At 41.2% G+C, this 12,568-nt stretch overlaps 1 protein-coding gene across 2 annotated transcripts in view; it reads left to right on the top strand.

The window, feature by feature from the left end:
- Window positions 1–12,568, top strand: part of APAF1 (apoptotic peptidase activating factor 1) — a 49,811-nt gene that overhangs the window by 22,679 nt on the left and 14,564 nt on the right. For both annotated transcript variants that reach the window (XM_081209644.1, XM_081209645.1), the window contains exons 17-20: window positions 58–183; window positions 1,348–1,509; window positions 2,883–3,011; window positions 4,917–5,042. In XM_081209644.1, coding sequence (XP_081065770.1) covers window positions 58–183; window positions 1,348–1,509; window positions 2,883–3,011; window positions 4,917–5,042 — 543 coding nt within the window. The remainder of the gene's footprint in view (window positions 1–57; window positions 184–1,347; window positions 1,510–2,882; window positions 3,012–4,916; window positions 5,043–12,568) is intronic.

Below are 12,568 nucleotides of genomic sequence, written 5' to 3'. Positions count from 1 at the left end.
AAACTCAAATGTTTTTTACTCTATTCCCTCCCCCCAAACCCCAATTCTTATATGCAGCTCTGGGATTTGAACAAGAAACAGTGTCGTAATACACTGTTTGGTCACAGTAGTTCTGTTACTCACTGCAGATTTTCACCGGATGATAAGTATGTGGCTAGTTGCTCAGCAGATGGAACTTTAAAGGTATGCTTTGGAAACTTTGACTTCTAGTACTTAAAGCCAGATTCAATAACCTTTTGATTTTGTAGTCCAGGAATTAAATGCTTTTCAAAAGCAGAGATTGCAATCCTGCACAGTGCCCATGCATTCTTAGCCAATGGGGGCATAGTTTCACTCTCTGTTACACACTTATAAGAAAACCCAGCTGGAGAGAAACTAAGACAGTTAAGTGCTAAAGCAGGTATTACTGGTTGAGATAAAGGACCAGTTCACCCTCCTTTTCTCTTCCAACAAACAGGCTAACCATAAGCTGTAAACAAGATTTGTTACTGATTTGCAGCTTGTGGTTTGTCTGGATAGAGCAAAACCACAAGCCCAGGTTTGGACAACATGCTAAGCCAGCTTAGTGTGGTATTGCAGTAAAAGTAACTGGGGAGGAGTGAAACAGCCGCATTGTCCTCAGGAGCCTGCGTGTTAACGGTAAGTCATGGAATGGTAGTCAAGATAAGTTCTACTCAGAGTAGGCCCATTGAAATTAATGAGCCTAAGTTAGTCATGTCCATTAATTTATTGAAGTCTACTCTGAATATCTCTTGTTGTATTCCTGTGAGGGAGAGACTTTGCTCATGGTAGGAGCTCTGCATTACTCTCATGTAGTCTCATACACATGTGTCACTATAGCATTCTTCATTTTTCATTCTTGCCTTGTTTATGTTTCTGAAGCAGATTACTTTGAGAGATAATGATGGCATTTTATAACTAAAAGACATTTGAAATTTACATTGAAAAGCTTATAAATATAGATGTCCCTGTTATTCACAAATACCTTGCACTTGAAAAAAATAGTATTAGGTATTCTCAAACAAAAAGCATTTATGAGCTCTGTTAATTATTTGGCAATATTTCAGATATAAATCAGCCCAAATAGAAAATGTCTGACATTAATTTAGTTGCTTGATTTTAATATGCTGCGATTTTTTAAAATATACTTCTAATTCCACATGCAGACAGTTGACTTTAATGTCTATAGATCACTGGAGAGAGTAAATTGTTTTGTTAGCAGCTATAATTGGATATTAATAAATACCTTTGCAAAATGAAATTTTACAAATCACTAGTTAGCATTAATTTTGTCTTCTACTCACATTCATTTTTTAAATGCTTAATATATTGTATTTATTTTTAAAGCTTTGGTATGCACATTCGGCAAATGAACTGAAAACTATTGACATAGGAGACTGCTTTAGAAATGTGGATGACTACCAGGATGATGTGGAAGTCTTAGTGAAGTGTTGCTCCTGGTCATCTAATGGAACTACAGTGTTGGTGGCAGCGAAAAACAGGCTTTTTGTAAGTACTTAAGTATGTCAGTAATGACTTCTTTCCTCTGAGTCACCATCTTGTTTTCCATTTGTGTTTATTTTTAAAATTGAGCGGGAGAGCAATAGTGAAAGAGAAGAGAACAACAGAAACATAGGGAACACATCATTTGTGCTTAGACTTCATGGTGCAGAGCCTTCAACCAAGCACTGGTCTCCGACCAGAAGTTATTTCAGTGCAGGGCAGCATCCTATGTTCTGTGCACACACTTTCTCACGCACACTTTCTCTGTGCACACACTTTCTCACTTATTCAAAGGGACTTATCAAAGGACTTTTCCAAGTTGCCTCTGCTGAGCTGCAGTTTTGTCCCACAAGGAATGGCTCTTTTGCACCGGTTCTCTTCCCTATTGTAGTTTTGATGTCAACAAGTGAGTGCACAGTCCTGCCATCGCACAGACTCTGAACTGCAGTTAAGAGATGATTTTTGTTACGTTGGAAATGGACAAATACAATTTTTGCCGTACTTCTTCTAAATTGCTCAGAGAACATATATCATATAGTAGTAGCACATTCACAGACTTCAAAAGGATCATTCTATTTTTGTTAAGTTATCAGTAAGAAGGCATGAATAAATTGTATTGATTTATAGAATGTTAAATCCTCTTTGAGCAGAGTATAAGTTGGAGTTAGGAAAATAACTCCAAAAGATTTTGGTAGTGTTCCATCAAGTTCCATGAACATAGGGAGTGGAATTGTTGTAGGTTAGAAGATAGGATTTTAATGATTTTTAAATATAACACACATAAAATTGTAAGCAGTGTTTTGAAGAACATACACTCAAATTCCTAAACTGGTTTGGAGATAATATTGGTGTAATAATACTTTTTATTCAAGTTTTCATCATTCAGCCTTTTAATTATAGTTTACAGAAATAGTGTTATTTTTGAGGATAGTTGTAAAACACTGAATTTGTTAAACATTCTATTATATAATTGGCTATCAATTTTCCATTAATAACAATAATAATAATTTATTTATACCCCACCCATCTGGTTGGGTTTCCCCAGCCACTCTGGGGAATGCTAAGATGTCAGTCTGCATCTGTATTGGAAGTACATTTTTAATTGTTATATATGGAGTAGTTGTTTTTTAACTGTTCTATTTGTTTTATAATTGTATATTTTATTGCTGCAACACACCTTGGCACCTTATGGGGAAGGGCGGATAAAAATTTAATAAAGTAAAATTGGTTCTCTAGCAGTCTATATACTGTTGAAAGAAATAAGTAACTATATTTTTGGTGTTTAAACTCTTGTCAATGATGTTGTTGTATAAAGACATATTTATGTAAAATCATGTGACATTTAAGATTGCTGTTTAATATGGCTATTATGTTTACAGCTTTTTGACGTTAAGACCAGTGATTTGTTGACAGAGGTTCTTATAAGCCACCACAGCACTATTCAGTACTGTGACTTTTGTCCCAACAGCCAGATGGTTGCAGTTGCTTTATCACATTATTCTGTTGAGGTAAGTCACTATATTTAAGAAGATGTAAGTACGTCCTTTCCATTCTTCATATTTCCTCTTGCTCTGGTGGTTAGCTTCAGAATGGTAAGAGGTCATTGCTTAGTGGTAGATTACAGGTTTTGCATGCAGAAGATCCCAGGTTTAATCCCTGGCACCTCTAGAAAGGGGACGCAGGTGGCGCTGTGGGTTAAACCACAGAGCCTAGGACTTGCCGATCAGAAGGTCAGCGATTCGAATCCCCGTGATGGGGTGAGCTCCTGTTGCTCGGTCCCTGCTCCTGCCAACCTAGCAGTTTGAAAGCACATCAAAGTGCAAGTAGATAAATAGGTACCGCCCCGTCAGGAAGGTAAACGGCGTTTCCGTGCTCTGCTCTGGTTCGCCAGAAGTGGCTTAGTCAAGCTGTACGCCGGCTCCCATGGCCAATAAAGCGAGATGAGCGCCGCAACCCCAGAGTCGACCACGACTGGACCTAATGGTCAGGGGTCCCTTTACCTTTACTTGCCTCTAGAAAGACCTGGGAAAAACAGAGCAGCTGCCCATCAGAACAAATGGAATTGAGCTAGGTGACCCACGGCAATATTAGGAAGCTATAATGTTAACCTTTGTGTGGAATTGGGCTCATCTGGCCAATTTGAGCTAATTCAAATTGATCATCTTTTTGCCAAAAGCTACTGCTGTTCTGCTGTTAAGAATATCACTTAAGCACTACCTTCTATCAAAGAGTTACTTTCATCAAAACCAAGACACACATGACTGCTGTTAAATTTTGATCAAAGATCTGTAATATGCCTCAGTGTCGCCTTCCTAATCCATTTCCAGTAGAGCCCTGGGAGTTATGGCAGTACTCACAGGAAAAGCCATATGTATTGTCCGTGTTCTAAAGTCTCACTGTTCAGCAAGTGAGTTTGACCTTTCTGAATCTCCCCCTTAGCATAGAATGATGAAAGAATCCCTCTATCGCTGCTTAATGGAATCTTTTTGAGTATGGATTTTTCTAGTATAGTCTGCATTTTTCAAAGGCTCATCTGGTCGGTGAGCTCAGTCCCATTTTAAAGTTCGGCAATCAACCTTGAATTGAACATTTTTAAGAGCAGGAAATTCCTGTTGCCTCTATATAGCTGTGTATGCATAAAAATACCATGCAATCCTAGAAGTAAAGCACATTGAACACAGTGGGGTTGACTTCTGAGCAATCATGCATAGGATTCCACTGATTTACTTCGTGGGATACTCAGGTAACACAATAATTTCACTTGATTCAGCTATGTGTCCATCTAGTTGAGGCTAATCAATAGTTAACTGGGTTTTACTGGTCACATCATTCTCTCATTTATCTCAGTGATCTTTTATCAGTGTTCCGAATCCTTTACCAATTTCAGCAAAAGAAAATTAAACTTTTATATAATCATGTAAGAGTGCCAGTTTAAACCAGTAATCTGCATATTTTAACAATAAAATAAATTAGTCTGCAATATCTTAAATCAAAACAGTGACATTTCATAGAATCTTCTACTAGAAAAATGGTCAGAGTCATTCATGAAAAATGGTCAGCCACTGCACTCTTCATTCACTATGTTTCTGCAAACAAATACCAAAACAATTCAGAGCTAGTTTGCTTCTGTCCGCTTGGTCATGTAATATGGCCAATAGTGGCCATGAGATACAGCTTATAATCATGTCTTAATATAGCAACTTTGAAATAGTGAGGCAGGTAGCAGGAATATTTTGTTTCTCTTTTGAAAATCTCATATATGTATGTTAATGCGGATTTTCCCAAATGAAGTCTCATTCACAAATGGATAAAGACACTAACTCTAAACTAAGCACACTTTGATTAAAAGTGAACAGATGTCTCAAACTGCTACCAAAACTACAAATAACTAGTTTGTTCTGAATTTGATTTAGATATGGAATATTGAATCCTCTTCCAAAATTGCTGACTGCCGAGGACATATGAGTTGGGTCCATTCTGTGACATTTTCACTTGATGGGTCATTATTTCTCACTTCTTCTGATGACCAGACAATAAGGGTGAGCTTATTCTTTTTCAAATATTTGCTGGGAATTGTGTTTCTTTAATAAAGCAAGATTTACCTTTCCCATCCAGTCATAGACTCCCAAGATCTGTGTATTTATTTATTATGAGTTGAGTCAAACGACGAATTGTAACAAAGCATTCATGAAACTTTGGGGAAATGTCACCTGCACCATTTCTTAAATTCCTTATTACTGAAAAAGATTTTGAAAAAAATAAAATACTCTATATACATTTATTACCATTCTCTCCTGAACACTGGCGGAGGAAGAGGAGTGCAGGGGGAGCACACCGCCCCTGGCAGTGCGATCCTGGTGGGGTGCCATTGTGGCTGCCCCCCCCCCGCCCACACTGGGCGCCACGCCCCTGCGAGCGGCGCACCATGCCCCCAGGACGTGCACCCCGCCCCGGAATGCGCGCCAGCCACGCCCCTGCCTGCTCTCCGCCCCCGGTGCCAGAGCATGAAGCTTCGCCGCTGCTCCTGAACAAAGATATCTGATTTAAAATGCAGTATTAATAATTAATATAATAGAAACACTAAAATTAAAAACCTTATTAGCACAATTCAGATTGCCAGGATGAGTTTGGATTTGGTAGACCTTGTACTTTTCTGGTTGAGTCTTGCCTAAGCAAGAGTTACACTGGCATAACTCCTTCACCCTGGTTCAGCTGGCAGAACTTAAGCTGAGGCAAGTCCCCCCAAAGGGGTTTTCCGGGGGGGGGGCAGCAGACAGCAAGAGGAGACACTTAGTCCCACTTTACCTTGGTTATGTGATCTAGCAGCCCGGCAGAACCTAGCTGGCAAAAAAAGGGTGGTGTGAATCAAATTCCTTCTGAACAGCGTTTAGAACAGGTAAAACTTAAGTTGGCTTTCTATAGTTAGGATTGTTCTGTGAATCAGAAGGCACTAGTCCATAATTGCAAAGCAGTACACATGGGCAATAAAAACACTAAACCATAGTGTCAGGGGCTGCCTCAGGTCTCAGCTCACAAAAGACCAACGCCAAGCTCTTCTTATATACAAGGATGTTTATTGCAGTTCATTATTGGTTCCACAACCAAGGCGTGCAGCCCCGCGTCTCTTAGCCTAGACGTTTGAAGTCCCCTCTGACTCGGTCCCGCCTCTACACCAGTTTAAGAGGCTTGTGCTAGTCCACCTCTTCCTGTCCTTTCTTTTCCGCAGGGTCTTTCTGCCCCCCTGGGTTCCTTCCCTTCTGCTTTCCCCTGACGCGGATTCCTCAGATGCCTGCTCTCCCCTCCTTCGTGCTTTGGGGCCAGGCTCCTCCTCCGGGCTCTCTGCATTTCCGCGCGCCTCCACATTTGAACTTGGTGCGCGTTCGCTACCCCTGACCTTCCTTTTGACAGTTACACTACTCCCTGTACTACTCTCCTCCCCTTCCGGCAGGACGTCCTGCCCCGATCTCCTTCCCCTGTCTCCTTCCTGCTCTGCTCCGTGTGTCACACTGGGAACTCCACCCTCTTCACTCCGTTCTTCCTGGGAAGCCGACCCCGATCTCCCACTCCCACTCGGGGTTTCCCTGCTGCTTCCCTGCTCCTGGCAAGTCCTCCCTGTGACCCCCCTTGGCTTGACCAGGGGCGCCCCCTTCTGGGAATCCTCCGATTCACTTGAGAGACTCATGGAAGACCTCAAGTCATTGTCATCCTCTTCCTCACTGTCCTGGGATTCTTCCCCATCGCTCTCCGTCTCCCCCCTCACCTGTGCCTCTGTCCCTGTCCCTGAACCCCTGACATCCATCCCCCCCTCGAAGCCCCCCTTCCCCCCTCCCGCTGCTCGGGCGCAGGTTCTGGGAGCTCCGTCGTCGCGGAGGTCACTGCCGGACACAGGTCGTCGACGTCGATCTCCTCTGCTTCCAGTTCAGTGTATGTGTGCTCGAACCCATGGTCCTCTCCCAACATGTTCACGTCCTCCTCTCCCCCTGTTGCCTGGGTGGGGTCTGCTTGCCAAGGCCCCATCCGCCACCTCGTGCGCCAGTCCTCTTCTGGTTGGTCGTCCCACCAGTAAGAAGGGTCAGTGTCCACCCCCGAACACGATCCCCTTGGAGGGCTCGACTCTGGCGTCGTCTCCTCTGCGGAGGAGAACCCTCGGAAGGTGCTGGCGGAAAGTGTGGGCGTAAAAAGCCAATTGTCGAAAAACTGTGCTGGCATGGGCCTGTGTGGGAAAAGGGCATGGAACTCGTCCTTGAGGAGAGGCTCGTCCAAAGCGTAGTCCGGCACCCAACTGTTGGCGCTGGCTGGGGCACCCTCTCTGGCGAGAAAATATTCTACTCCCTCTTCCCCCCATCTCGAGTCCAGAATCTCTGTGACCTCGTTGATTGGTTCGGCCCTAGGTGACCTCCCCCTCTTGGGCGACTCTCTGCTTGGTTCTGGTGCCGTCCCTGACTCCTGAAATCTGTGTGGGGCCTTGTAGGGGGTGAGCACCGACCTATGAAAGACCGGGTGCATTCTGGAACCCTCGGGGAGGGCCAGTCGAAACGCTACGGGATTGATCCTGGCCTCAACTTGGTACGGCCCTAGTTGCCTGTGTCCTAGCTTCTTTTTTTTTTTTTTTTCCATGCATAATTTTTATTGGTTTACAGAAATCAAAGCACAAAATAAGCTGTATCAATAATCATATCATTCACCAAAAAAGGATAAAAGACTTCCTTCAGTCATTCCACGAACCGTCCAAAATAACAGTAAACAATATGTCCGCATTTCCATGTTTGTAATGCCTTAAGTTATTCTCATTCTTCCATTTTCTTTTGGCATTACCCTCTACCTCTTACAGAGCACCTCTGAAACCAACAAGTGTTATCTGTTCATCGATTAGGCTTTCCAGATATTTCGTAAAACTTTCCCAATTTTTAACAAAGCTCTGATCTTTTGTGTATCTAATTTTACCTGTCATCCTGTCCATCTCCACATAGTCTAATAGTTTGGATCTCCATTCCTCCATTGTCGGTACACTCTCTTGTTTCCAATTTTTAGCTATTAGGACCCTTGCTGCCGTTGATGCATATTGGAACAGTTTGTAGTCTTTCTTCTTTATCTCCCTTCCTACCAAACCTAGCAGAAACGCCTCTGGTCTTTTGGCAAAGGTGTATCTTAGCATTTTCTTCAATTCATTATATATACTCTCCCAAAACTCCATGACCTTTCGGCATTCCCACCACATATGGTAGAAGGTCCCCTCCCTTTCCTTGCATTTCCAACACTTGTTGCAGGATCCGTACATTTTAGCTAGTTTAACCGGAGTCAAGTACCAGCGGTAAAACATTTTCATTAAGTTCTCTTTGAGTGACACACAAGCTGTAAATTTAAGATGTTGTTTCCAGAGTTTTTCCCACTCGTCTAAATAGATGTTGCGACCAAAATCTCTGGCCCAGTGTGTCATTACCGCCTTGACCTCCTCGTCAGCTAAGTTCCAGTCCAGTAAGTATTTGTACAATTTCGATAATATTTTTGTGTTATTCCCCAAAATCTCAGTTTGAAATCTGGATTTTTTATCGGCGTAGCCTTTATCTTTGATGTCTTTCCTAAACATATCGTTTATCTGGTGGTGGTGTAGCCAGTCATATACTAGAGACTTAATCTGCTCGTACGGCCTTATTTTCCACTTTCCTTCCTCCTTCATTAACAGTTGTTCATAGGTTGCCCAGTTGGCTCCCATATTGATCTTTTTGATAGCCATAGCCTCTAATGGAGATAACCATTGGGGTGTTCTGGGTTCAAGCATGTCTTTATACCTTTCCCAAACCTCCAACAGTGGGCCCCTAAATATATGATTTCCAAATCCTTTGTGGCCCTTCTTCCGCCCATACCACAGGTAGGCGTGCCACCCATATCGGTTATCGTGGCCCTCTAGGTCTAACACTTCCCTGTCTTCTAGTTTTATCCATGTCTTCACCCAACATAAACAAGATGCCTCGTAGTATATTTTCAGATCCGGTAGGGCGAAGCCTCCCCTTTCTTTAGTATCCGTCAAAATTTTGAACTTTACTCTCGGCTTCTTCCCCTGCCAGATGAATCTAGAAATCTCTCTATGCCAAGCTTTGAATAACTTTGTACCTTTGATGACAGGGATATTTTGAAAAAGGAATAAAATTCTTGGTAGTACCGACATTTTAATTGTGGCTATTCTGCCCCAGAATGACAGTCTAAGCCGACCCCACGTTGCTATGTCCTTCTTAACTCCTTTCCATACCATTTCGTAATTGTTTTTAAATAAGTCAATATTTTTTGACGTTACCCATATCCCTAAGTATTTCACCTTCTTTGTTACATCTATTTCTATTTCTCTTTGTAATTTCTCAATTTCATCTGCCTGCATATTTTTAACTAATATTTTTGTCTTCCTTTTGTTTAGTTTAAAGCCTGCCACTTCCCCGAACTGGTCGAATTCTCTGAGTACCTCTTTCATTGAATCTAATGGATCTTCCATTGTTACGACCAGGTCGTCTGCAAAAGCTTTAGTTTTGTGTTCATGTTGGCCGACCCTGATACCTTTAATTCCTTTGTTATCTCTGATGGAGTTCAGTAAAACCTCTAATATCATTATGAATAACAGTGGGGACAGTGGGCATCCCTGTCTTGTTCCTTTAGTTACTGTTAATTCTTCCGTCTCTACATTATTTATTATCAGTCTTGCTCTTTGTTCCGTGTATATTGCTTTTATCCCATTGAAGAATTCAGTACCTACTTCCATATGGTCCAATTGCTTCAACAGGAATTCCCAGTTTACGTTATCAAACGCTTTCTCAGCGTCTACAAATAGCAGTAAACCTTGTTTGTCACACCTTTCTGTTAGGTATTCTATAATGTTTATGATGTTTCTTAAGTTGTCTTTCATTTGCCTTCCCGGCAAAAAACCGGCCTGGTCTCTATGGATACTTTTTGCCAAAATAACTTTAAGTCTTCTAGCTAAGACTCCCGCAAAAATCTTATAATCTATGTTTAGTAAGGAAATCGGCCTGTAATTTTTAATTTGCTCTGAGTCTGTATCTTGCTTTGGAATTAAAGTGATCAATGCCTCCTTCCACGTCTCCGGTATTTCTCTTTCCTTTAAGATGTTGTTCATTACTTCTTGTAGTGGATTCAGCAGGACCGATTCCATCTCTTTATAGTATCTACTAGTAAACCCATCTGGGCCTGGGGCTTTCCCATTTTTTAAATCTGTTATTATTGCTTTTATTTCCTCCGCCTCGATTGGGGCGTTTAATTTCTCTTTGTCTGCTGCGGTAATCTTATTAATGTTCTTGGCTTTAAGATATCTCTCTATTTCCTTCGTCTGATTCCTTTCTATATTTCTAAAAAGACTTTTATAAAAGTCCATAAAGGCTCTCCTTATTTCTTTAGGTTTGTTTATCTCTACTCCTTCCACCACTATCTTGTTTATTGTATTTTGTTCCTTTCTTTTTTTCAGCTGCCAGGCTAATAACTTCCCTGTTTTGTTAGCGTGTTCGAAGTTCCTCTGTCGCAATCTTTTAATTTTCCATTCTATCTCTCTATTTATCAGCATTGTATATTGGGATTGTAAGACTTTAATGTTCTCTTTTATTTTCTTATTTTTTGGGTTTTTAATCAGTTTCTGCTCGTTCTCTGCTAATTGTTGTATAATTTCTTTTTTCCCTTTTCCCCTTTTTTTATTCTTAATTGCACTCTGTTGAATGAAAAAACCCCGCATTACCGCCTTTCCTGCATCCCATACCACCTTTGACTTTATATTATTGCCTAAGTTATCTTCGAAATATTCTTTTAGTCTGTTTTGGGCCTTTTCTACTACCTCTTGGTCATCCAGCAGATAATCCTTCAGTTTCCATCTGATTAATCTGCTTTCTTGCCCTTTCAATACCATTTTTATTGGGTTATGGTCCGAGATTGTTCTGGCCTGGATCTCCACCCGTGCAGATCTTGGGACTAGCTCTTTCGAAATCCATATCTGGTCTAATCTTGATGATGAATCGTTAGGTTCTGAGTGGAAGGTATATTGCTTTTCTAGGGGGTATTTGAACCTCCAAATGTCTAATAGGTTGCAGTTTTGGGCCAGGGAGAAAAAAGTTCTGGGTAATTTCCCTTCTTTACTCTTTGTATCCCTCAATCTGTCCAGTTCTAACGACACCACGCCGTTCATATCTCCTAGTAGTATAATTTTCTGATCGGCGTAGTCAGATAGCCTTTCTTCCAACTTCCCATAGAATTCTGACTTATTTACATTGGGCGCATATATTCCAACTATTATTATCTTTTCTCCCTGCCAAATTATTTGTACTGCTGATATCCTTCCTTCTTCATCTTTGAATAAATGTTTCGCTTCAATTTTTTTATTTATATAGATAACCACTCCCCTCTTTTTACTCTGGTCTGAGGATATAAATTCATTCCCCAATCTTTGATTGATCAGGGTTCTTTTATGTTTCCTCGCTATGTGTGTCTCTTGGAGACAGATGACATCCATACCTTCCTTCTTCAAAATATGCTCGATTCGATTCCTTTTTCCTTTATCATTCATCCCATTAACATTCCAACTAAGCACCTTTAGCGCCATTACAGTTTAATTATAAGGAAGGAAAAAAAAATAAAAAGAAAAACAGCTATTAATTCCTTTTATGCTTCCTCTTCAGTCCCTCCTCCCTCCTCCCCCTCCTCCCCCGAGTCCCCCGCCCCCCCCGAATCCCCCCCCAATCCCGACCCCCCCCTACCCTCCTCTCTTTGCGGTTTTAGCTCCTTGTATTTCCTTAAAAATTTATCTGTTTCTCCTGGATTTGTCAATTTTTGTCTCTTACTCCTATATGTAAAGGAGACGCCTTCCGGAAACTCCCATTTAAACTCAATATTATTCCTTTTGAGTGTCTGTACCAATTCTTTATAGGAGTCTCTACGCTTTAAAAGCCTGACAGGAATATCTTTGAAAATTATTATGTTGTTTCCTCCAATATTAAATCTTTTCTCTCTATTCTTGTGTAGAATCTTATTTTTGATTTCCTTATCTTTGAATATAATTAGGCAGTCTCCTACAAATTTTTTATTTTTTGGGTTCTTGGCTTTTAACCTGAAAGCAGATTGTATTGCCTTTTCTACCTCTTCTAATGGTATCTCCAGCCAGAGGGCTAGTTCTGTTGATAGTTTTTCTTTTATATTTTCTCCCTGAGCTTCAGGTATACCTCTCATCCTAAGATTAGCCTCCCTCTGTCTTAGTTCGTTCATTGCAATCCAATCTTTCAAGTCTTCTTGACTTTTATTCAGATCCAATATCTCAGTTTTGATTCTTTCTTCCTCACGTCTTACTTCTTTCAATTCTGCTTTTGTCTTTTTCAGACCTTCCTCTACTGCCTGTGTCCTCCTAAATACCTCTTTCATTTGGCTTTTCAGTTCATTAACTGTTTCGTCTAGCTTTTTGTCCACTTCCCCAATTCTGTGCTCTACTTGTTCTAATTTTCGCTCAACACTTTTCTCGCTCTCTTTTATCTCCGCAAACATTCTTAGTATCTCTGCTCTAAAGTCCCCTTCTTGCTTTGACCCCTTC

The sequence above is a fragment of the Podarcis bocagei genome (genome assembly GCF_964188305.1).
Source record: "Podarcis bocagei genome assembly, chromosome: 10".
Taxonomy (NCBI): Eukaryota; Metazoa; Chordata; class Lepidosauria; order Squamata; family Lacertidae; genus Podarcis; species Podarcis bocagei.
Note: the sequence above shows the minus strand (reverse complement) of the source record. Positions and strands in the feature narration are given on the sequence as shown.